The following is a 26,732-nucleotide window of genomic DNA, read 5'->3' as shown; positions in this document are numbered from 1 at the left end:
TCTGTAATAAATTATACTGCTGTCAGCAAGGATCAGGCAGACACAGGGGCGCAGGGGGGATCATGTCTGTGGCCTTTGCTTCTGCCAGACCCAGAGGGAAAGGAGAGGTCACCCAGCAAACTATCCAGAAGGTAAATGATCTGCAAGGGTGTCTGATGGCACCAGGTTTATTCTAAGGGGGGAGGAGGGAGGGAAATTCCTCATGTGTCATGCTAGTGTGAGGATGCATGGGTGCTAGCTGCCAAAATATGGCTGACAGGTGCAATCAGCATCTATAAACTCAGTCATACAGACTGCAGGGGATGTGGAGGTTTGCAGGTGGTGCTAATCTGCTGTCCTCAAGATGTCATTTGCCTCCATGATGCATCCCTGAGTGCCTCCATCCTTATCAGTGGATTAGGGAGGAGGGGTGTGAAGGAGAGCCCATAAATCACCATTGTCTGTCACCTCCTCACAGTTCACATCTGATGCATAGTGGAGATGAGAAAGTGGCTGCATCACTTCTGCACAAATGGCCTCAATCTAGATCACATTTGGGGATTTTGTTATTTTTTACCTGTATATTGTATTTATTTACTGCTGTAAAAAAACATCATTAATTATGATTACTTCTATAGCGCCATTAATTCCACAGTGCCTTTCCTATGTGATTTTTGGGCTGACCGGTAATGTGCAACATGTGCTTCTCCTGCTCAGAACTACACTTCAAGCATGCAAGGATAGCTGGGACCAGGGCCGGACTGGGACTAAATTCAGCCCTGGCATTTGAAGTTACACAGGCCCACTTGTCGCATGGTGACTGTATAATATCTTTGTACACTTGTAGGTTACAAGAAGTGAGGGGAGTGTAACACGACTATATAACATATAATCACAGCTGTATCCAGCATTACAGCTCAGCCCCCATAGAATGTAATGCAGCACAGCCCCCATAGAATATAATGCAGCGCAGCCCCCATAGAATGTAATGCAGCGCAGCCCCCATAGAATGTAATGCAGCGCAGCCCCCATAGAATGTAATGCAGCACAGCCCCCATAGAATGTAATGCAGCACAGCCCCCATAGAATGTAATGCAGCACAGCCCCCATAGAATGTAATGCAGCACAGCCCCCATAGAATGTAATGCAGCACAGCCCCCATAGAATGTAATGCAGCCAGTTCCCGTAGGATGTAATGCAGCACAGCCCCCATAGAATGTAATGCAGCACAGCCCCCATAGAATGTAATGCAGCACAGCCCCCATAGAATGTAATGCAGCACAGCCCCCATAGAATGTAATGCAGCCAGTTCCCATAGGATGTAATGCAGCACAGCCCCCATAGAATGTAATGCAGCACAGCCCCCATAGAATGTAATGCAGCACAGCCCCCATAGAATGTAATGCAGCACAGCCCCCATAGAATGTAATGCAGCCAGTTCCCATAGGATGTAATGCAGCACAGCCCCCATAGAATGTAATGCAGCACAGCCCCCATAGAATGTAATGCAGCACAGCCCCCATAGAATGTAATGCAGCACAGCCCCCATAGAATGTAATGCAGCACAGCCCCCATAGAATGTAATGCAGCACAGCCCCCATAGAATGTAATGCAACCAGTTCCCATAGGATGTAATGCAGCACAGCCACCATAAAATATAATGCAGCCCAGCTTCATAGAATGTAATGCAGCCCCCCAATAGCCCCACAATCCAGTTATCACTCATTGATATATAATAATAATTTAAAAAAAACACTCTACTCACCCTTCCTCTTGCCCTGCGTTGCTCCTGGCTCCGGTCTCAGCAGCTGCAGTCTGCCCGCCCGGTCACACAGCAGGTGCGCGATGATATGACGTCATCGCGCACCCGCAGTGTCAGCGGCAGGCAGAGCGGGGAATGATGGGAGAGGGAGCGACAGCAGACGCTCTCTCCTCCATCATTGCATTCAACTGTACCGGCGTCTATGATGCTGGTATAGTTGAATGTGAGGCCGGGAGTGTGCCGACAGCGGGGGGAGTGTGCCGACAGCGGCACACTCAAGCGGCCCACTACTGCCACCGGCCCTTCTGGTATTTGCCAGAACTGCCCGATGGCCAGTCCGGCCTTGGCTGGGACATGTAGTTCCAGGGCAGCTGGTATAGAATAACACATTGATAAGTGAGATCACCTGTAGAAAAGCTGCCGCTGATCCTGGGCCAGCAGGGAGGGATTACTCTTCCTTTAAGACCGTACTTTCGGTCCGAGTGCTATACGTAAAAAAAATTGGGGAGCACTCGGACCGATTAACATTTAGTTTTTTTTTTCACTGACTGAATCTGCATGTGAAAAATTAAAAATCACAGCCCACATTATTTTCATCCTAAAATCGGATGAGACTCACCCAGTCAAGACTTCAAAGAAAAAAGACAGCGCCACAATGAATGGTGAAAAAATAAAAACTTATATTTATTCTGCCTTCTGTAGCGACGTTTCGGTCAACAGACCTTTATCAAGCAAGTCAAGTCTCTGGGTGCAATAAAAAAAAATGGATCAGTGTAGCGTCCGATTTTCATGGAAATTTCACAATTCTGTAACATAGGAATCCATAAATGGTCCTGTAAATGATAATAGCTGCAAGCTGTGAGATTATATATATATATATATATATATATATATATATATATATATCTATCACTCGTGTGAACCTGCCCTTGATTGTTTGCTCCGTTATTATTGATTGGCTGGCTATTGCAGAATACGTATCATTATTATTATTTGTTTATATAGCACCATTAATTCCATGGTGCTGTACATGAGAAAAGGGGTTTACGTACAGGGTTAGGCTAGGTTCACATTGCGTTATGTGAACCCGTTTAACGGACTACGTTACACCGCGGCATCGGGCATCTGCACTAGCGGGATCGGCAAACGCAGTCCCTTTTGGGACATTGCATTAGCGCAGTCCGTAGCGCTATGCGCTAAGCGGACTGCCCTAACGCAATGTGAACCTAGCCTAATAGATAACGTTTACAGTACAAGTTTACAGTGACAGACTGGTGCAGAGGGGAGAGGACCCTGTCCTTGCAGACTTACATGGTGAGGCGGCAGCTCTGGCGGTTGGTGAGGCGGTGGCTCTGGTGGTGGTGAGGCGGCAGAATGGTTATTGTTGGCTGTAGGCTTTCCTGAAGAGATGGGTTTTCAGGTTCCGTCTGAAGGATCCGAGGGTGGTGGATAATCGGACATGTTGAGGCGTGGAGTGGGGGATATTCGGGAGAAATCTTGGAGGCGGTTGTGTGAGGAACGAATAAGTGTGGAGGAGAGTACGAGGTCTTGGGAGGATCAAAGATTACGTGAGGGAAGATAGTGGGAGATTAATTCAGAGACATAGGGAGGGGAACGGTTGTGGATGGCTTTGTATCATGTAGTAGTAAGGGTGGGGGTGCCAATAAGAATAATGCCGATTTTGTGATGGCTATCTCCATCCCAAAATAATAACTGCAAGCTTGACAATCCTCAGGAGAAAGACCTCCCCAAATTATTTCCACACACTATATTGGTTAATTGCTAAAAAAAAAAAGAAAAGCAATCCCTTAAAAAGAATCACAGGTATTATGTGGATATTGTTACTTTGTTTTTAGTTATGTGGGTAAAGGACGGCGCTCTCTGAGTTGGTCAAATACTGGTTGACAGTATTTTGAGACTTTACATCCCTACATAGACACTGATTTGGCTCTATATGGGCACATTCTGGAACGATCAAGGCTCCCTTCAGTCTCCCCAGAAATGATATGAGTATTGACGGGTAAATTCATGTCACCCAGAGAAATGGTCATCATAAATACAACAATAATGGTTAAATAGGTTATTGCCTGAAAATTACCTCTTATTTAATTCAGATTTTTCAGTGATTTTTTTCCACGTCGGTATCTATAGTTAAAATAAATCAGAAATCCAGGTTCCCATGGTCCATGTCACTGCCATACAGTATAACCGTAAATGCCTGAGCTCGGGCAATTGCCCAAGAGTGCAGAAAACAGAATGAAAAGATCCATAAGAATAATCTTTATTTTTATATAGCGCTAACATATTCCGCAGCGCTTTACAGTTTGCACACATTATCATCGCTGTCCCCGATGGGGCTCACAATCTAAATTCACTATCAGAATGTCTTTGGAATGTGGGAGGAAACCGGAGAACCCGGAGGAAACCCACACAAACACGGAGAGAACATACAAACTCTTTGCAGATGTTGTCCTTGGTGGGATTTGAACCCAGGACTCCAGCGCTGCAAGGCTGCTGTGCTAACCACTGCGCCACCGTGCTGCCCATATCCAGTCTTGAAGAGAACTTGCCGTCAGGTTTTCCATTCTAAACTGCTGCCACCAGGATGAAGAGTTTTTTTTTTTTTTTCTATGTTGTGTTACCTCACCAGCCTGGCATGTCTTATTACAGTAATTTTAGGGTTGTCCTGCAGATTAACACTTAGTGGTCCAAAGAACAGCCCAGGCTACCCTTGGCGCCTCCTGAGATCCTTACTGTCCAGCCCCTTTACCTGTGATTGATCTGCACGATGTGTCCTATGTCGTCCATACTGAGCTGTCGCTTCCAGTGACCACTGATGGGACAATTTATATCACTGTTCTGAACAGGGATGTGCCCAATTTTTACTTAATGGCAGTAGTGACACGCATACTAACACCAAAACGTTCCCTGCTTTATACTTGAGGGAAATAAAGCCCAGCTCGCCGTATCCGCATTCTGAAGGTGTGCGGAGCCCAGGAACGCCGCCTCAAGGCGTAAGACAATGTCTATGAGAAAAATCCAGCTCCGCAAACCGTGAGTGTTTTATTGAAGAAAGCTTTCAAGGGTCGTGGAGCTGGATTTTGTTTATTTGCTACTCTACACATACTATGTCTACATATAGGCAGAATTCTGTACGTTGCCATACTGTAGCAACACGAGTGCCACACATGTGTACATTATTATTCTGTACCCACTCAGAGGACCATATGTGTGTACCTTGTCTTACTGTGCCCGTGATGAGTGTTATACGTGTGTACACTATTATTCTGCACCCACATGGAGTACCATACGTGTGTGTACCTTGTCATACTGTGCCAGTGATGAGTTTTATATGTGTTTACATTGTCATACTTTGCCCACACTGTGTACAGTACATGTACAATGTAATATTGTGCCCACACTGGCGGCTATACATGTGTATATTGTCATGTTGCCATGCTGAGTATTAGACATGTGTATATTGTCATACAGTGCCCACACTCTGTGCCATACATGTGTACATTATTATTCTGCACCCACACGGCGTACCATATGTTTGTACCTTGCCATACAATGAGTACTATACCTGTGTACATTGTCATGCTGTGCCTACACTGATGGCCATACATGTTCACTTTTATTACATGTATTACTTTTTTACGTTATACATGTGTACATTGTCATACAGTATCCATACTGTGTGCCATACATGTGTGCATTGTCACGTTGTGCCCACATTGTGTGCTGTACATTGTCACACTGTGTGCCATACACATGTACAGTACATTGTCATACAGCACACACTGTATGCCGTACTCAGACCACACAAAAGTCAAAAGCTCAGTACCTAAGTAAGTGATGTCTTTTACTCCAGAGTACCTCTAGATCACACTTGTGTATGTTAATATGGTGGTAAGAGAAATAGATTGGGGCTTTTGGTGCTGCCCTCCTCTTTGGCTCCTCATACATTATACAAATGTATTGTGCACGGAACAGCCCAGATGTCGGGGTTAACCTTCTTTGATACGTATTAGATTGTCTGCAGACCCCAGTGACATTTGGGTAATGTATATGACCAGTTAATGTGCCTGGTGGCCTTCAGTTGAAACCCTGTGTAATAGTCCCTGGGGACTGACTGCCCAACTACCCCCATGTGAAATACTGTGGTTGTGAGGCAGTGTACCCTAGCAACCAGGCTGTCAGTCACAAATCATCTGTTCACCCTAAGCTGTACTGACAGCAGAGTGTGGTGAAATCAGTCACCCGCTCACCCGCCTCAGCTAGCGTGACCAAATACAGTGGAATTAGGCCGTGAATGTCTTTAAGAGGACCTGTCATCAGATCAAAAGGGGGCACTTTTTGCCCCTATTTTGTGCCTGCCGCTCCCCGTGTGTGTGTGTGTGTGTGTGTGTGTGTGTGTGTGTATGTATATATATATATATATATATATATATATATATATATATATATATATATATATATATATATATATAATATGTGTATGTATGTATACACACGGTTATGCAGTACAGACCAAAAGTTTGGACACACCTTCTCATTTAAAGATTTTTCCATATTTTCATGACTATGAAAATTGTAAATTCACACTGAAGGCATCAAAACTATGAATTAACACATGTGAAATTATATACTTAACAAAAAAGTGTGAAACAACTGAAAATATGTCTTATATTCTAAGTTCTTCAAAGTAGACACCTTTTGCTTTGATGACTGCTTTGCACATTCTTGGCATTCTCTTGATGAGCTTCAAGAGGTAGTCACCGGGAATAGTTTTCACTTCACAGGTGTGCCCTGTCAGGTTTAATAAGTGGGATTTCTTGCCTTATAAATGGGGTTGGGACCATCAGTTGTGTTGAGCAGAAGTCTGGTGGATACACAGCTGATAGTCCTTCTGAATAGACTGTTATAATTTGTATTATGGCAAGAAAAAAGCAGCTAAGTAAAGAAAAATGAGTGGCCATCATTACTTTAAGAAATGAAGGTCAGTCAGTCCAAAAAATTGGGAAAACATTGAAAGTGTCCCCAAGTGCAGTTGCAAAAACCATCGAGCGCTATAAAGAACCTGGCTCACATGAGGACCGCCCCAGGAAAGGAAGACCAAGAGTCACCTCTGCTTCTGAGAATAAGTTTATCCGAGTCACCAGCCTCAGAAATCGCAGGTTAACAGCAGCTCAGATTAGAGACCAGGTCAATGGCACACAGAGTTCTAGCAGCAGACACATCTCTACAACAACTGTTAGCAGGAGACTTTGTGCAGCAGGCCTTCATGGTAAAATAGCTGCTAGGAAACCACTGCTAAGGACAGGCAACAAGCAGAAGAGACTTGTTTGGGCTAAAGAACACAAGGAATGGACATTAGACCAGTGGAAATCTGTGCTTTGGTCTGACGAGTCCAAATTTGAGATCTTTCGTTCCAGCCACCGTGTCTTTGTGTGACGCAGAAAAGGTGAACGGATGGACTCTACATGCCTGGTTCCCACCGTGAAGCTTGGAGGAGGAGGAGGGGTGATGGTGTGGGGGTGCTTTGCTGGTGACACTGTTGGGGATTTATTCAAAATTGAAGGCATACTGAACCAGCATGGCTACCACAGCATCTTGCAGCGGCATGCTATTCCATCTGGTTTGTGTTTAGTTGGACCATCATTTATTTTTCAACAGGATAATGACCCCAAACACACCTCCAGGCTGTGTAAGGGCTATTTGACCAAGAAGGAGAGTGATGGGGTGCTACGCCAGATGATCTGTCCTCCACAGTCACCAGACCTGAACCCCATCGAGATGGTTTGGGGTGAGCTGGACTGCAGAGTGAAGGCAAAAGGGCCAACAAGTGCTAAGCATCTCTGGGAACTCCTTCAAGATTATTGGAAGACCATTTCCGGTGACCTCCTCTTGAAGCTCATCAAGAGAATGCAAAGAGTGTGCAAAGCAGTCATCAAAGCAAAAGGTGGCTACTTTGAAGAACCTAGAATATAAGACATAGTTTCAGCTGTTTCACACTTTTTTGTTAAGTATATAATTCCACATGTGATAATTCATAGTTTTGATGCCTTCAGTGTGAATTAACCAATTTTCATAGTCATGAAAATACAGAAAAATCTTTAAATGAGAAGGGGTGTCCAAACTTTTGGTCTGTACTATATATATATATATATATATATATAAATTTTTTTTTTTTTTTAATTTAGTGCCCATTTTTATCTGTTTTACCACAGGGGTGTGGCTCACAGGATTCTATGGGGCATGCCGTTAGGCAGCTCTTTGGACCCATATGGCAAATTTTAGACACAAAAAATCCCTGAGTACTCAGGGGGGCAGCAGGAATAAAATACAGTAAGTGCAAAAGCTGGTCATTTTTGACCAGGTGACAGAGAGACCCGATCACTGGCGGACAGAAAAGGGACCCTGTGCAAGAACAGTATATGGGCCCTTTGCAATCCAACAACTCATCATGTGGCTATGGGCCCACTTACCTCTTGGGCCCCTGTGTGGCTTCACAGGTTTCCCCAAGGCTATAGCCGCACCTGGACCAGATTGCTTACTGCAATAAAAGAGGATGGGAATTGCAGAACAATTACAAACCACGATTTTGTGACTTTTTCTTAGATGCTGGATGAGAACCACCACCTGATCCAGTGTATAATGGACTATCAGAGCAAGGGGAAGACAGCAGAGTGCACACAGTGAGTACGGACGGCTCTTGGAAAGGAACGGTGACCTAGATCAGTAATAAAACGGATGAAAAGTTTTTTTCAAGTTTGGATTTTCTGTAGTTCCTGACGTCTTTTGGAAATCTAGCAGAGAAGACAGATGGTACAGGGGTTTTGTGATATTATTTGTGGGGCGTTATGGCGTTGTCACTGAAACTTAAGAGAAGATTTTCATTTTAATATTTTCATAAATCGATAGTACACGTGAGAATTTAGCAATTTTGTAATCTATATTATCAGAGAAGCGCATAAGTAACATTTTTCATTAATGAAGATAGGAGATGACAGCTGGTGGTCTTAAAATTCTGTGGAGGGAGAGGAGCTAGAGGTGACACAGACATCGTTCTGCAAGTTCTCCTGAAAGAGTTACAGTTCTCCATGGAACTTTATAAACACCAACTATCATCTCCTATCTCAGTATTAGAAAAGTCTGTATTCGCTGAGGACAGAATTTTGAAAATGAAAGGTCGGTCCAAAATGAGAAATAAATTGATTTCTCAGATAAGATATATTAGAGTTTCTTCAGCTCGCCTTCAGCTTCCAGCACTGACTGAGCGCCGGCCGTAAAGCACAGCGGTGACGTCACCGCTGTGCTCTGCTTTACGGCCGGCCGGCGCTCACAGTCAGTTCGGGAAGCTGAAGGCGAGGGACGTGACCAGACACCGGAATGTAAGCATGTAGTGTTTGTTTTTGTACATTTACAATGGTAACTAGAGTAAACATCGGGTTACTAAGCGCGGCCCTGCGCTTAGTAACCCGATGTTTACCCTGGTTACCAGAGAAGACATCGCTGAATCGGCGTCACACACGCCGATTCAGCGATGTCAGCGGGTGATCCAGCGACGAAATAAAGTCCTGGACTTTCCCCAGCAACCAACGATCTCCCAGCAGGGGCCTGATCGTTGGTCACTGTCATGCATAATGATTTCGTTAACGATATCGTTGCTACGTCACAAAAAGCAACGATATCGTTAACGATATCGTTGTGTGACGGTACCTTAATTATTTACCGTACTCTACTCCTCCTTGGTCAGGCCTCATCTGGAATACTGTCTCCAGTTCTGGGCACCACATTTTAACCCCTTCATGACCTTGGGATTTTTCGTTTTCCCGTGTTCGTTTTTCACTCCCCTCCTTCCCAGAGCCATAACTTTTTTATTTTTCCGTCAATTTGGCCATGTGAGGGCTTATTTTTTGCGGGACAAGTTGTACTTTTGAACAACATCATATTGGTTTTAGCATGTCGTGTACTAGAAAACGGGAAAAAAATTCCAAGTACGGTGAAATTGCAAAAAAAGTGCAATCCCACACTTGTTTTTTGTTTGGCTTTTTTGCTAGGTTCATTAAATGCTAAAACTGACCTGACGTTATGATTCTCCAGGTCAGTACGATTTCATAGACACCTAACATGACTATGTTATTTTTTACCTAAGTGGTGAAAAAAAATTCCAAACTTTGCTAAAAATAAAAAATTAAAAAAAATTGCGCCATTTTCCGATACTCGTAGTGTCTCCATTTTTCATGATCTGGGGTCGGTTGGGGGCTTATTTTTTGCGTGCCGAGATGACGTTTTTAATTATAGCATTTTGGTGCAGATACGTTCTTTTGATCGCCCGTTATTGCATTTTAATGCAATGTCGCAGCGACCCAGAAAACGTAATTCTGGCGTTTCAATTTTTTTCTCGCTACGCCGTTTAGCAATCAGGTTAATGCTTTTTTTTAATTGATAGGGCGATTCTGAACGCGGCGATACCAAATATGTGTAGATTTGATTTTTTATTTTTATTGATTTATTTTGATTGGGGCGAAAGGGGGGTGATTTAAACTTTTATATATTTTTTTTTTTTTTCGCATTTTTTTTTTAAACTTTTTTTTTTTACTTATGCCATGCTTCAATAGCCTCCATGGGAGGCTAGAAGCAGGCAAAACACGATCGGCTCTGCTACATAGCAGCGATCTGCTGTTCGCTGCTATGTAGCAGAAAATCAGGGGATCAGTAACCATAGAGGTCTCAAGGACCCCTATGGTTACAATACTGAAGCATCGCCGACCTCCGATCATGTGACGGGGGTCGGCGATGCCGTCATTTCCGGCCGCCCGGCCGGATGCGGTAGTTAAATGCCGCTGTCTGCGTTTGACAGCGGCATTTAACTAGTTAATAGGTGCGGGCAGATCGCGATTCTGCCCGCGCCTATTACGGGCACATGTCAGCTGTTCAAAATAGCTGACATGTCCCGGCTTTGATGCGGGCTCACCGCCGGAGCCCGCATCAAAGCGGGGCTTCTGACCTCGGACGTACTATCCCGTCCGAGGACAGAAAGGGGTTAAATAAGACATTGAAAAACTGGAGCAAGTTCAGAGAAGAGCTACCAGGATGGTGTGCGGACTGTAAAGTATATCCTATGAGGAACGGTTAAAGGATCTGGGAATGTTTAGCTTGCAAAAAAGAAGGCTAAGAGGAGACGTAATAGCTGTCCACAAATATGTGAAGAGATGTCACAGTGTAGAGGGATCATCATTAATCACATTTACACATGGAAACACGAGAGCAATCTAATGAAACTGAAAGGGAGAAGATACAGATTAGATATTTCAAAAAACTTTTTGACAGTGGGGATGATCAATGAGTGGAACAGGCTGTCACGAGGGTTGGTGAGTTCTCCATCAATGGAAGTCTTCAACTGAGGCTGGACAGACATCTGTCTGACATGGTTTAGTGAGCCCTGCATTGAGCAGGGGTCGGAGATGACCCTGGAGGTCCCTTCCAATTCTAACATTCTATCATTATTTTGAGGTTCCCCTTTTATTGGGAGCATTTTATTAATATTGGGTCCAGTCTTAATATTAAGTTAACAGAAGTAAGATGCACGCAGAATACTAGAATGTATACACCCCTGAATAATGCATCTCCGGCTGTATGTGCATCAGAAAGGCAAATCGGCACCAGTTCTGGAGTGGTGTAAATGTGTGTGATAATTTAAGCAGATTTCTTAGTTTATAGTAAGTTGTTCCTACAGCAAAAACTATAAATATTCTATATTTATATATAATATATCTGTATTATATCTATCTATATTAGATGGTGGCCCGATTCTAACGCATCAGGTATTCCAGAATATGTATGTAGTTTATTTATGAAGTTTTCAGAATAATGCAATTTATACACAGGATTCAGCCGGCTGGCTGCGACCAAGTAGCGAAGCGTGGTTCAAATCCTGCGCCAATTCGCGGGCGGACTGCGACTGTTGCTGATTGGTGCCGGCCGTGTCCAATCAGTGAAGCCAGGGCCGGCTCCAGGTTTTTGAGGGCCCGGGGCGAAAGAGTCTCAGTGGACCCCCCTCTTTAACACGTACCACGATTCATGATGCACAGATACAGCACAGAAATATAGCACAGCCAAGTAGCATATAACACAGCCCACGTAGTATATAGCACAGCCACGTAGTGTATATAGCACAGCCCACATAGTATACAGCACAGCCACGTAGTATATAGCACAGCCCACATTGTATATAGCACAGAGATGTAGTATATAACACAGCCCACGCAGTATCTAACACAGCCCACGTAGTATATAGCAATGTGGGCACCATATCCCTGTTAAAAAAAAAAAAATTAAAATACAAAATAGTTATATACTCACCTTCCGTCGGCCCCTGGATCCAGCCCAGGCATTTACCGATGCTCCTTGCGATGCTCCGGTCCCAAGAGTGCATTGCGGTCTCGCGAGACTGCAATGCATGGGCCGGACCGTCGCGAGGAGCCGGAAAGGCGTCAGAAGGTGAATATATAATTTTTAAATTTTTTTAAATAATTTTTAACATATCTTTTTACTATTGATGCTGCAAAGGCAGCATCAATAGTAAAAAGTTGGTCACACAGGGTTAATAGCAGCGTTAACGGACTGCGTTACACCATGGCGTAACGCAGTCCGTTAACGCTGCCGTTGCCCCTGTGTGAGCGCTGACTGGAGGGGAGTATGGAGCGGGCACTGACGGCAGGGGAGTAGGGAGCGGCCATTTCGCGGCCGCACTGTGCCTGTCGCTGATTGGTCGTGGCCGTTTGACCGCGACCAATCAGCGACTTGGGATTTCTGTGACAGACAGAATGACGGAAGTGAAATTACGGTATATATAGATATATAATTTCCATTGGTAAAATATTTTCTGCAGTGTTTCATGTTGGATTACTTCCTTTTTAGTGTTATGTATAGTGCTGCATGTAACCTCGTTGGCTATTTCTTGTAGATATCAGCAGATCCTGCACCGAAATCTTGTGTATCTGGCAACTATAGCCGACTCCAACCAGAATATGCAATCTCTGCTCCCTGCGGTGAGTACGGATATCTTTGTTATTATTTATTTATTATGCTTTCCTTATATAGCGCCATTAATTCCCCAGCGCTTTACAGACATCATCATTACTGTTCCCATTGAGGCTCACAATCTAGATTCCCTATCAGTATGTCTTTGGAGTGTGGGAGAAAATGGAGACCCTGGAGGAAACCCACGCAAATGCGGGGAGAACATACAAACTCCTAGCAGATGTTGTACTTGGTGGGATTTGACCTCAGCGCTGCAAAGCTGCTGTGCTAACACCACTGAGCCACCGTACAGTGCTAACCACTGAGCCACCATGCTGCACTTGTTATTGGAGTGTTGGGCATCACCCTTCCCTTTTGTGATTAAAGTATTGCCCCCCCAGAGGCCAGTTTATTGATGGGATATGCCATAAGTGTTCAGTATCTCGAGTCCCGTTCTCTTAATAAATTTTAGTATTTTAGAACTATTCTTGTCTAACCCTTGAATTTTGCTTTTTGCATTTCACTGTCGCAATTGGGCTGCGGTATGATGTGCAGGTGTCTGATCCTAAGAAGTCTTTTCTAGCACTGTGCAAATTTAAAATTCAATTGTTTCATGAAAAGTTTTGCCACTTGCTAATATACCGTACTTTGATCTCAACTCATCAGTGAGTCATAAAACGCCAAGAAGTGATACAAAATTTTGGGACATTTGTCATTTTCATGCCAGTTCAACTAAAGCGGAGCTGGCTTCGCAAAACCCGCCTATCAATCAAATTCATTCTAATTTGCTCCATAAAAGTGGCATACATTACACCATCTCCTGGATGAAGTAACATTTATGATGAGGCCAAATTCCAGTTATAAGATGTGCCAAATTAATTAAGAGGCCAAGACTTCATAATGAATTTGGCGCATCTTTCTCCACTGCACCTTTAATTAAGACTAACGGACAGAACAGCCACTTTTACTTAGAAGTCAGTGTTTGAATTGATATATAAATCAGGCTCATGGTCTATGGTAGATATGAAACCTCTGTCACTCCAGCTCTATTCCCTAGCCAGCGCCGCCACCTCCTGCTGCTTGACTGATGGCTCTTTTGCAAGAAGTCACACAGCTTAGAGGCTGTCATACAAGCAGGAGGTGGTGGCACTGGGCAGGAAATAGACCTGGAGTGGCAGAGGCTTTAGATCTACCATAGCTCTTTAGCCTCATTTGCATATCAATTCAAACACTGATTTCTCAGTAAACTGAGGAATGGACAGGCCATGTAAAGGCACCATTGGATTTGTCTTTGAAATCCTGCTGACGAATTCCCTTTAAAATTGGTGTTTTGGTGAATTTTTTTTTTTTTCTTTAGAGTATTTCTGGTCAAATTGAGGGCGAGGCTTGAAAGTGTCCTGCAAATGTTAGTAGCTAAGTTGTAGGTCCTAGGGTTTAGTTAGGAAGTATCATATATCAACCTGATCCAAACAATTTTTGTTTTGTGTCCTCTCTTTTCTGCCTGTAGCATTTTCCTATGAAATGACTTCAGTTGTTTTTTTGCAGCCGCCAACCCAGAGCATGAGTCTAGGCCCAGGAGGGATGAGCCAAAGCGGCCCCAGCCAGAGCCTTCATTCCCAAGGCAATCTGAGTGACGCCCTGGGTGCCAGCCTGCCACCCTCCTCCCTCATACAGAGTCAGATCAGTAACGGTGAGACCTGTCTCTGATGCATTACAATCGTGTGTTTGTCTGACATGGCTGGCCATGGTCCTGAGGACATTCCTGTACCTTATATTGAATAATGACTGCCATAATGTATTTTCATATACAAAGGATGTGTGTTTTATTATATATAATAGTCTGCTCCCTGGGTCAAAACATTTCCAAAACGGCAGAAATTGAGTCCTATACTTGGGATGCGGTGGTTATTACCTACCAAAATAGTACCAACAACCAGTAAACTGCCAGCAGAGTAATGGTCATGGAGTGAAGGCTACAGGAGAACTACTGTAAATCACGTCACTGAGGAAGGTCCTGCTGGGGTGATAGGAAGGTGTCGGATCATACAAAACATGTACATCTAGACCGGTCAGTGACCATATAGCCAAAATCACCTACAATGGGCACGATAGTAATGGAAGAGGTGGCCTGGGCGGATGAATTGCATTTTCTTTTGCACCCTCTGGATGGCCAGTGGGTCCTCCTCACTTATCTGGGAACAGGCCAGTGAGCAATGTGATTCTCGGAGCGATCGTCTACTCCCCAACATTGGCTCCTGGCATTTGTGTGGATGTTACTTTGGCATAACGCCTACATTGGCGTTTTTTCCCCAATGGCTGGGCTTCTATGCTGGATTGGGCTGAGGAACATGACAAAGAGATCAGGGTGATGACTTGGCTCTAAATTCCCTGGATCTCCATCCAGTCGAGCATTTTGTGCTGGGAAACAAGTCCGATCCATGAAGGCCGCACCTCACAACTTCCAGGAATGATCTGTGCCAGATGCCACAGGACACCTGTGGGGTCACTCTAGACTTCAGTCCTAAAGGGGTCCAGCTATTTTATCAACACAAAGGGAACCTGATCCTACACAACATTAGGTTTCAATATTTTGGCTAAGTGCTGTAAATTTGTATTATATTATGTATGTGTTTCCTTTATATCCTTTAGGCTATGTGCACACGTTGCGGATTTAGTGCTTATCTGAGGCGTTTTTTCCGCGCAGATCCGCACAGTGGTTTACAGTACAATGTAAATCAATAGGGAAAAAAAAATGTTGTGCTAATGGTGCGGAAAATTCCACATGGAAAACCCTGCAGATCAAAAGAAGTAGCATGTCACTTCTTTTGCGCGGATCTGCAGTGTTTCTGCACCCTTCCATTATAGAAATCCGCAGGGGTAAAAAAACAACAAAAGAGAAAAAACCGAACTGCAAGGATCAATACAAATGAAAAAGACCACAAAAAGATGTATAAAGTAGTTCAAAAAAATATATTTATTGGTAACACATAGGGACAAAAAAAGAAAAAAGAAAATGGCAAAGTGGCACTAACCACACGAAATGTGTATAGGCCCACACAGACACCGCATACATTGTATGAAACTATATAATACTCAAATGTACATGCAAAAATGGCATATATCAACTGTTATATATAAATTACCCATAGTATGTACTAAATCGGCAGAAGCATGTACAAAAAAGAAAAGGTACATCAGGAAACCAAACAACCGCAATGATCAGTACACATAGTCTGAATAGAATCTATTATTGAATGTAAAACCGAAACCATCGCTTAATGTAAGACATAGTCATACCGTGACCTGCAGCTGCACAGAAAATCAGTCACAGAATATGACTATGGATGACATGGTTTACCTGAATAGAGCGGTGAGTGTGAGCCAAACGCGCCCCGACGCGCGTTTCGGATCTGAAATCCTTCGTCAGGGGGAGTGGCGTCCATTAGATGACAGGGGTTTAAAAAGGAGGATGCGGCCAATGGGAGCCGACTGCTCGTGAAGCGACGCATGCGCAGCCAGGAGGTAACCGGCGCCATGAGCCCCAGCGTCACGCTCACCATGATGACGGAGCACACCATGTGATCCGCCACCATGACAACGTAAAGATGCCGGAACCCATCAGCAGCCAGGGAACACAGGCGGAGCATGCGTACTGAGCAGAGCGGCACACATAAAAACAAATAGATCAATGAGAGTCCAAGAACTACTTTATACATCTTTTTGTGGTCTTTTTCATTTGTATTGATCCTTGCAGTTTGTTTTTTTCTCTTTTGTTGTATTCCTTATTTACCGAATGGTCAGCCATTTTTTGTGTTTTTATTTTTTTCCTTTATCAAGCTTTGCTATATATTGTGGTTTATATTTATTCTACTACATTGCTTGTGAAGTGTGCTCTTTCTTATTTCTTTTAGGGGTAAAAAAAACGCATGATATCCGCAACAAAAAAACGCACAAAATCCACATAAAAAAACACATCAAATCTGCACCTGCAGTTTCTGCCAGGGGATGCAGATTTTGTGCAGAAAATTCTGCACCCCAATCCGCAACGTGTTCGCATAGCCTAAGTGTTTTCTATGTAGTGACTTTTTTTAAACTTCTACTATTCTTCTTCTCTCTTTTGGAATAGGCCCCAACCATGTAGCCATGCAGCAGTCTGGTCAAACCACCATGCCTACCACTAGTATGAGCATGGCAGTCAGCTCCCATGGCACAGCCCCTGGCTATAGTCATACGGTGGCCAACTCCCAGAATATGTCAATGCAGAGTCAAAGCGGCATTGGCAACTATGTGTCACGGGCCAATATAAACATGCCCACCAACCCAGGTGAGTGGAATAATGGCTTCATATTCTAGGTTGTATATCCAAGACAGTGTCCCATCTGGACAACCCATGTGTATATACCCCTACAGGAGGTATGGATGGTATACTGGGGGTCCCCTACTCAGTAAATCATCAGGGTCACTGGACTACGTGTACTTAATATAACTGACCCATATCTCCACCTACCAAATTACCGATTTGTCCTCTCCAATTAAGATGGATAGCTAGATGGACTATCACTCCTGTGTATGGGAGAGATGGCCCATATGGCTGCCAGCTGAACAGCCGGCCAATCCAGCGTTTGGCTGAAAGCCACCTAGTGTGTATGGCGGCCATTCGTCGGATAAACGCTATTGATCATATGCGTTCCTATCTGTTCTTGATTTACTATTGTGTATTCCAGTTTCCATGATGCATCAGCAAGCTGCCAGCTCTCATTACACCACGGCACAGGGAGGGGGTCAGCATTACCAAGGACAAGCTTCAATCTCCATTATGAGCCAGAGTAACCAAGGAAGCAGTATGATGGGGCAAAGACCCCTGGGACCATACAGATCATCTCAACAAGGTGAGCTGAAATAAGTCACGTGGTACATTGCCCACGTCATTCCAAATATCACCACTAGGGGGCATAGGCAAATCATTGTTTTTAATCTAGGCCAGAGGTCCCCAACGTTTCTGACCTTGAGAGCCACATTCAGCTCTGACAGAGGGTTGTGAGCCACATCCAGCCTTGAGAGAGGGTCGCGAGCCACATTTCAGCTCCCGCCCCCCTCACAGTAGTGGCAACTAAAGCCCCCATTACAGGCATAATAGTAACCAAAGAATTTCCACAAAAATCAACCACCCCAAAGCAGTATACAAAGATCCAGTCCAGGGGTTCCTACAATACTCCCCATTCAGTATTCTCCTATAAAGTACTCCCAAGACACTGTCACATCCGGCTTCAAACACCTCCTCTGACAGGTGGTGTCATCTTGTCTCCAGCGTACCATACTTAAATCTTCTCAAAACCCCTAAGACCAGGATATGTGCATCCAGATCTGCTCTACTGTTCAGGGCTGCTCATAAAGTTCACCATTTTCAGATGTGCTCTTCATACCTGTTTGCTAAAACTGGAGCTAATGCACCAAGCTGCCAGACAGCCACGAGCTACAATTCATGGGACCGCGAGCCACATGTGGCTCCCGAGCTACAGGTTGGGGACCCCTGATCTAGGCTATAATGTAACTAAACCCTTTTTTTTTTTTTTTTTTTAATCATTTTGTCCAGTTTCGAAAGTTATGCAGTGTTGCAATAAATTAGGGGATTTCTCTTTAATTCCTGTTAATCAGTGTTAAAGTCCCAGACAACCCCTTTTTAAGGAGAATATTTTATTTTCCTAGCCAGTGATTTCCGTTTCAGATGTGGTTTTTGTGTCATCATGTAGGTCCTGCTCAGCAGTATCTGGGTCAGGAGGAGTACTACAGCGAGCAGTACGCACACAGTCAGAGCTCCTCGGAGTCTATGAGCCAGCAGTATTACACAGACGGTATGTGCCAGAGCTGTCCACAGTCACACCAGGCAGCGCATGGTGGTTACATATGGGGAGGTCCATGATTTTGCATTTCAGTTCCATTTATCGTACAGCTGTCAGGCGCTATTACTTTATGGTGTAAAGAGTTTATTCTAATGTAGCCAGCAGTGCTAACAAGCAGTATTTTCATGCTGGCGTGGTGTAAATGGATCTGATTGGTTGATTAACACTTAAAGGGGTTGTACATTATTACGACGAATCATCTTCCATAGATGGGGCTGTTCACCCTTTCACTGCTGTTCTCTAATCTAGGACACAGCGACTACTCATACCAACAGTCCTCGTACGGTGACCAGAGCTACGACAGGACGTTCGATGACTCGTCGCAGCACTACTATGAAGGAGGTCAGGAAAAAACATCTATGCATTTAATGGCAAAGTGATGTTAGAAAATGGCCTTTTGCTTAACTCAAGTTGTTTGTTGTTTTTTTTTAAATCTTTTAAAAAGAAAAAAAAATTCACATCCCAGTCTAGATTATAAATAAAAAGTAGAAAACATTAAATTTTCAGACTGGTCACTAGGAGAAATTTTAGAATTTTCCTGTTTTAGTAAATGCACATGTACATTAGCCACAGTGAATAAACTCTGACCCTATTTATTGCATTGTAGCATCTAATGGGCATGTGCAAAAGGTTCTTGTGAAGGGAGGGAGCAGGAGGGGAGCTGTGACTTCACCTATTGTGGATCTTATGTTATAAGCTGTGTATAGAGGTGTTGTCAGTTATTGCAATCCTGCCTTTGAAGAACCTGCCGAAAGAAGAGAAAGTAGGAGTCTAAAAAAGCCCCAGTCACCAGTGTGAAAATGTGCAAGATTATTAATTCTATATTATTATTATTATTATTATTATTATATTTTATATATATATTTTTTCTTTACATATCGATCTGATATGATATGAAAGAAAACATTGTGAAACACTTTTTACATGAATACACGTTACACAAAAATCTGATTTAAACAATAGGTCATTTTGAGGACACATTCCCATTTAAGGCTAAGTTCCCACAATGAGTTTTTGATGCCGTGTATTTTTGCAGCGTCTTACAGTTCCAGCAAAGTGGATGGGATTTATAGAATTCTCATGCTCACTGTGCTTTTTTTATTCTGTGTAAACTGCCAACTACCAGGAAGTATTAAATAAACTGCCTTATTTAACCCCTTTCCTACATTGGGTGTAATAATACACCTACGTCGGACACCCTCCCTTTGATGTGAGCTCCAGCGCTGAGTCCACTTTTTTTTTTTTTTTTTGAACAGCTGACATGTGCCTCTAAGAGCTGCAGGTGGAATCGCGATCTACCGGCGCCTGTTAACTAGTTAAATGCTGCTGTCAATCTCTGATTGACAAGCCCGCCAGAAATTCCGCCCATCGGTGACCCCGTCACATGATCGCGGGTCACCGATGGGTTGGCATGACGACCAGAGGTCTCCAGCAGACCTCTATGGTTGTTACTGACGGATTGCTGGTGGTCGGCGCTCATAGCAAGTGAGCAATTCTGCTACATACCGTCGATCTGATCATCGCCTATATGTGGCAGAACCGATCGGATTATGGCAGCTTCTAGTCTCTCATGGAGACTATTGAAGCATGCCCCCCCCCAAAAAAAAAAAAAAAGTTCAAATCGCCCCATTCAAAATAAAGCAATAAAAAAAAATCAAGTATACACATATTTGGTATTGCCGCATTCATAATCGCTCGATCTATCAATATGAAAAAAAGAATTAACCCGATCGCTAAACGGCGTAATGAGATTTAAAGTAAAAACGCCAGAAATATGTTTTTTGATCTCCGCAACATTGCATTAAAATGCAATAACGGGTGATCAAAAGATCGTATCTTGAAAACGTCTGCTCGGCACGCAAAAAATAAGCACTCGCCCAATCGGAAAATGACGCAATTTTTTTTTCTTTAAACAAAATTTGGATTTTTGTTTTCACCACTTAAATAAAAAAGAACCTAGACATGTTTGGTGTCTGTGAACTTGTAACGACCTGGAGAATCATAATGGCAGGTCAGTTTTAGTATTTAGTGAACATGGTAAAAAAAAAACAAAACTGTGGAATTGCACTTTTTTTTGCAATTTCACCACACTTGGAATTTTTTTTCCTGTTTTCTAGTACACGATATGTTAAAACCAATGGTGTCATTCAAAAGTACAACTCGTCCCGCAAGAACAAGCCCTCACATGGCCATATTGATGGAAAAATAAAAAAGTCATGGCTCTGGGAAGGAGGGGAAGCAAAAAATGAGAATGCAAAACCAAAAATACCTCTGGTCGTTAAGGGGTTAAAGGATGACGCACCAAATAACGCAACTTCAAATATGTGATAAAAACGCATGTAAAAAAAAAGCACAAAAAAAAATGCAATGAAAAACTACAAGCAATTTAATTTAACTAGGTGCAGAAATTCTGCAGCATAAAAAACTCCCCAACAGCTCATAGTGGGACCGTAGTCTAAGGCCACTAAATGCAGCACCGTTGTGATTAACAACCACCCATTAGTTTATTTATTATTCGTTAGCAGGAAACACCCAGTACACCCAGCAGCAGAGCGGATATCCGCAGGGAACAGGCCAGCAACAGGCATACTCCCAGCAACAGCAGTACTCCAATCAGCAGAACTATCCCGGACAGCAACAGCAGGGATATGGTAAGCGGGGCAATGATAATGGCGATTTATTTATTCTGGAACCAGTTTATTACCAAACTACAACTCTCAACACCCCAAAATGGTGAGAATAACCCTTGTTCCTCATTTCAGTCCCAGCACAGGGCTCGTCCTCACAGTATTCAACTTTCCAGCAAGGCCAGAGCCAACCGTACGCCAGCTACAGGGCACAACAGACCGCGTCATCAGCTCAGCAACAGAGGCCCTATGGCTACGAGCAGGTAGAATACACACGCTGATCAACCATTCCACACATTTCCTACTTGCTGAATCTCCATTTTGTATGCCAGCTAACATTTTTTCCCTCCATATTTGAAGATTTTTTTAAGGGACTTAAATGGAAAAAAAAGCGTTTTCTAGATGTCTGTCAGAGTGATGATAGTTCAAGTTGTCCTAATCCCCTACATCAGTGTTTCTCAATCCCTGACAGAAAAAAAAAATTACCTCAGGGCACAACTACCCAATATAATTACGGTAACTAAAAAGCCAAATACATGAAACCTAAAAATGACTGTTCGCATCAACATTTTACTTGAAAATTGGGGGGAAAAAGTGATGTTTCTCTTCAGAATGACATTTGAACTCTCTCCACACCTGGTATAGTACATGACCAGCATCTAACAGAGCTGAGCACCGATTGCATCGTTTACCGATGTTCTCACACACCAATTTACGAGACCAATATGGCCCAGCACCAGTAAACGGCCCCTCTCTAACAAGTCACCAAAACATAATAATAATAAATAATAATCTTTATTTTTATATAGTGCTAACATATTCCACAGTTTTTGCACACATTATCATCGCTGTCCCCGATGGGGCTCACAATCTAAATTCCCTATCAGTATGTCTTTGGAATGTGGGAGGAAACCAGAGCACCCGGAGGAAACCCTCGCAAGCACGGGGAGGACATACAAACATAACTTTTATTAATAAATTAATACCACCCCGGGACACCAAGAAAGTATAATAGACAAATAATGATTATATACAACTCAAACATGCAACACAGGTCCCGCAAACATGTTTCGCCGGTAGAACGGCATCATCAGGGGATGGGACATAAGTGTAAATTGTCCATTATGCATTGATGGTACCCCCGGAGTTGCATCCTCATGAGTGGCTTCTACTCAATGAAATAAAACATTCTGGAATTAGGGCAAATATGATTCAATTTTAATCTTTTTGCATCATTATTAATTAATTAAAAGTTATGTTTTAATGACCTGTTAGAGAGTGGTCATTTATTGGGGTATTAGATTGTACCCTCCCAGGCCACCTTATTTCTAATAGTGTCTGTATCACTTGCATACCAAATTCCATCTTCCTGTGACACAATCACAAGGCACCAAAGGCTTATCTCCTGGCGAAGGCCTCGTCATTGCCGTCTTGTGATCAGTCTGGGTCCCGGCATTGGGGTCCCTAGTGATACATTTATTTATTTTTTATCAACTTGTGGATTGGTGATAAGTGGTTTTCCATGGGATAACTTCTAAATTGCTTTTTCTAGGTCTTTATCGGTTTCCCAGATGTTACTACTTTAAATGATGTATTCTTCTCTAAGTTTCTCATAATTTGTGGTCCTGTAGTCCTTAGGGGAAGTCTCTTGAATTCCTCAAATGGGTTGTCAAGCACTTTTTATATTGATGGCCTGTACTTTGAATAGGTCACCTACATCAAATCAGTGGAGGTACGACACCCCTTTTCCCTCATATCAGCTGTTCGTGGTGTCTCCAGTGGCCAGAAGTGCTCTTTGGTGGAGCAGAACACCACAGCTCTGTCGGGTGCTGCAGACCACCCCTGTTCATTCCCACAGGGGAAGATGTGCAGTACCCGTCCGCGGCCACTATGTAGTTGATGGCGCTGTGCAGTGTCACAACAGATCACATCCCGTAGCCGCTTATTGGTGGGGCTATCTGGTGACGTACCCACACCGATCTTAAGTATAGGCCATCACTATAAAAATACCGGAAAGCCTTTTTAACGGAAAGAATTGGGAAAATGTGTTGTAAAGTCACCAAATGATCCCATGGAAGAAAAAAATTTTAAACTTTGTATTAGCACGAGCCCCACTTATTACAGCCAATTCCTGCTCCGTCTTCAAGTCCGGCCTTACCCAACCCTTGCTTGGCCAGGTTTCTTTCAAACCCCAAGATACTAACCCTTGTGCCTGCATTTCTTTCCCAACAGGGTCAATATGGAAACTACCAGCAATAAGTAAATGTGACAATTGTCCCCCTGCTCTGTGGTTGGGAGAACTTTGTATAATACCTGACTCGGCTCCTTGCCACCATTACTGATTGCAAGATGGAAGATCAGCGATGGAGCTACCAAGGCTTTCTCCAAGAAGAGGATAAGACAACAAGCAAGAACCCAAGTTGTGCATCTGTGATGTCACCCAGCATGCTTTAAGAAGACGTGAAGGGAATGTGTCACCAGAAAAGGACCTACTTTTACATCAGGTTTTGTGTAGACTGTACACATCACGATCTTTTATTTAAAAAAACAAAACTAGTGATTTTTCCCACTGGCCAGTTGGATATTTTAGGCTCATTCTTTCTGTCCTTTTCAGTAGGCTCATTATCATCAGAGGCAGAATTACAATGACACATAACACCGCTATACCCAGATGATACACATGATCCACCAATCACAATAGGCGATGTCGCAGCTGACCCTACTCCCCCTCCCTTCATAATAAACTTTGCACACGCTCATTAGATGGTTTAATACAGTAGATAGGATCAGAGTCTGTTCATTGCTGCTAATGTACATGTGAATTCCCTGAAACAACAAGAAGTTAGTCTTAAAAAGCCTCAGTGACTGGTATTAAAACTACAGGATTTCTATTTTTGTTATTTTTAATACAGATTGGGATATGAAAAAAATATTGCCAAAAATGTAAAAACAAAGACCTGATTTTAACAAAAGGTCAAGTTCTAATGACACATTCCCTTTAAAAATGTATAGGTGGTCATCCGGCCCCATGTATCTTAGCATCCTAGATGAATATTCTGTTTCCTCAGACCTAAACCTTGATGGCTTGTCAATAATAATAATAATAATAATAATAACTTGTCATAATCAGCGAGGGTCTGATCATCGTGATCACAATGAAGAGATGCCAGCACAGCGGCCCATTATTACTTGCGGCTGTATTCAAGGGCAGGTGACTAAGCTGCAGTACCAGGCACAGTCATACAGAGGTGCTACAACTGCTTCACTTGATTCAGTGTTGCATGTCTTCATTATGCTGAATGGTGGGAATCCTGAGGATCACCAGGAGCCATCAAGCTTTGGGTCTGACAAAACCCAATAATGGTCTAGGATGCGGAGATATGTTGCTTGTACCTGGGTCCTCACACTTGGCTACCCATGGGATGTGGAGGAGCAAGGTCTAATCACCGAATATATATTTCCATGTGTATATATAGCACAAAATCTTCACTCCTGTCCTATAGCGAGTCAACAATTCAAGGGGTTGTCCTCTTTTTAGAAAACTTACCTGCACATAGTAATATAGTTGTAAAAAATACAAACTAAGCGTTATTTGCTCTCCCCAGGAGCAGAGCCGCACTCTCGTTTTTTTGGGGCTGCAGTGGTGATGTCACATCTGCATCCAATCATTGAGCTCAACGGCTAGTGCCACTTACATGAGTGGAGCTGCTAAGCTCATTGATTGACTGCAGCGATGTCGGTGACATCACTGCTGCAGCCAAACAGAGATCAGTGGCACAGAGCCAGCTGTAAACCTGGGGACGGTAAGTGATCAGTTTATTGACTGCAGCGGTGATGTTACATCTACAGCTCTGCAACCTATCATTGAGCTCGGTGGTAGGGCTGTCTACCAGTGATTGGCTGCAGCGCTGTTAACGTGACATCACAGTTACAGCCGAGCAACAAAGACCAAGGAAGCAGCATACAGCCATCTTTAGATCTGGGTAGGGTAATTGATCAGTTTATTTTTTCAGAAAAAAACCCTTTAATGCTCTCTCTGGCACCGGACAGCAAGTGGTGCCAACACATAACGTGGCACGGTGCCCCCTGCAGGATCTGGACACATTTACTAAAAATGATAAACATTTACCAAGTTGATGGTGCTCCATTGCTAGGCTCTGACACTGGACTGAAGATGAGGGGGGTCATCTATTCACAAGGGTTCTCTTCCTGGGTGATTAGATGGGAGAATGCTTTGTGTGCTTATTGGCAGAAGAGTAGGGGATCACTCCATGTCTCCTCGCTGATCTTGAAATAATGGCTGTATTTATATGAGTGACGACTCCTGGCGTACGATTGTGTATATTTTGACGGAGCACTTTTGGAGAAGCAGGAACCTTTTTCTCTTAAATGTATATTATTTAGTGTTGCTTTAAGAATTGTACAGTCCGTATGTTGTATGTTTTGCCTTCTAAATGGTTGTAGAAGATGAGCAGGACAGGCCGGCAAAGGAGAGGCAGCAATATATGTATATTAGACTTTATTTTATTAATTGGTTGATTTTTTTTTTTTTTTTTTTTTTTTTTTTTTAATTATTATTATTTAATACATTGAATGTGCTTCTTATACTGATCACTCATCAGTAATGGGATATTGAAATAATGGGTGGGTGAACGAACCGCACTCCATCAACCCAATTTTTTTTGTTGCATATACTGCTGATTCTGAATGAGAGCCCGTATTACACTCCACTATTCTGGTGGTGGAGTCACTGTGTATGTACATTACTTATGCTGCATTATACTCCAGAGCTGCACTCACTATTTTGGTGGTGGAGTCACTGTGTACATACATTACATTACTTATCCTGTACTGCTCCTGAGTTACATCCTGTATTATACCCCAGAGCTGCACTCACTATTCTGCTGGTAGAGTCACTGTGTACATACATTACATTACTTATCCTGTACTGATCCTGAGTTACATCCTGTGTTATACTCCAGAGCTGCACTCACTATTCTGCTGGTGGAGTCACTGTGTACATACATTACATTACTTATCCTGTGCTGATCCTGAGTTACATCCTGTGTTATACTCCAGAGCTGCACTCACTATTCTGCTGGTGGAGTCACTGTGTACATACATTACATTACTTATCTTGTACTGATCCTGAGTTACATCCTGTATTATACCCCAGAGCTGCACTCACTATTCCGCTGGCTACGTTGTGATAATCTTGCAAGCATACTCCTCTTGTTCAATGTCTGCAAAAGAGCTTGATCTGGACAGTCTGGGAAGTGTAGTTTTAACATAAAGCTGTTATCTTTTGTGGGGAAAAAAATAGCTGTTCCTCCTGAAATATCGGAGGTCTGCTAATTTGTCATGAGGGTGTCTGACGATAAGCTTGTTGACTGAGTGTAGCTCTGTCTGGAGTATAATACAGGATATAAATCC

The 26,732-nt window shown here is 43.2% G+C and overlaps 1 protein-coding gene across 2 annotated transcripts; it reads left to right on the top strand.

Annotated features, from left to right (window-relative positions):
• The first annotated feature begins 24 nt into the window (after positions 1-24).
• On the top strand, positions 25-24,236 carry SS18L1 (SS18L1 subunit of BAF chromatin remodeling complex). 2 transcript variants are annotated; one of them, XM_069751196.1, is made up of 11 exons: positions 25-131; positions 8,366-8,442; positions 12,717-12,801; positions 14,318-14,462; positions 16,899-17,096; positions 17,497-17,661; positions 18,523-18,624; positions 18,922-19,014; positions 21,198-21,323; positions 21,435-21,562; positions 23,532-24,236. In XM_069751196.1, exons 1-11 carry the CDS (start codon positions 63-65, stop codon positions 23,556-23,558), a joined length of 1,215 nt encoding a protein of 404 aa, XP_069607297.1. In that variant the 5' UTR covers positions 25-62; the 3' UTR covers positions 23,559-24,236. The 2 variants fall into 2 exon arrangements, with proteins under 2 accessions (XP_069607297.1, XP_069607296.1); XM_069751195.1 differs by having other exon boundaries at positions 43-131; positions 21,195-21,323; positions 23,532-23,701.
• The last annotated feature ends 2,496 nt before the right edge of the window (positions 24,237-26,732 follow it).

The sequence above is a fragment of the Ranitomeya imitator genome, chromosome 2, assembly GCF_032444005.1.
Source record: "Ranitomeya imitator isolate aRanImi1 chromosome 2, aRanImi1.pri, whole genome shotgun sequence".
Taxonomy (NCBI): Eukaryota; Metazoa; Chordata; class Amphibia; order Anura; family Dendrobatidae; genus Ranitomeya; species Ranitomeya imitator.
Note: the sequence above shows the minus strand (reverse complement) of the source record. Positions and strands in the feature narration are given on the sequence as shown.

Excerpts from the sequence above, each read along its gene's own strand:
- SS18L1 (XM_069751195.1), top strand. The coding sequence starts at position 63 with ATGTCTGTGGCCTTTGCTTCTGCCAGACCCAGAGGGAAAGGAGAGGTC. Across the intron at positions 132-8,365 it reads CCCAGCAAACTATCCAGAAG|ATGCTGGATGAGAACCACCA; the intron begins GTAAATGATCTG and ends ACTTTTTCTTAG. Across the intron at positions 8,443-12,716 it reads AAGACAGCAGAGTGCACACA|ATATCAGCAGATCCTGCACC; the intron begins GTGAGTACGGAC and ends TATTTCTTGTAG.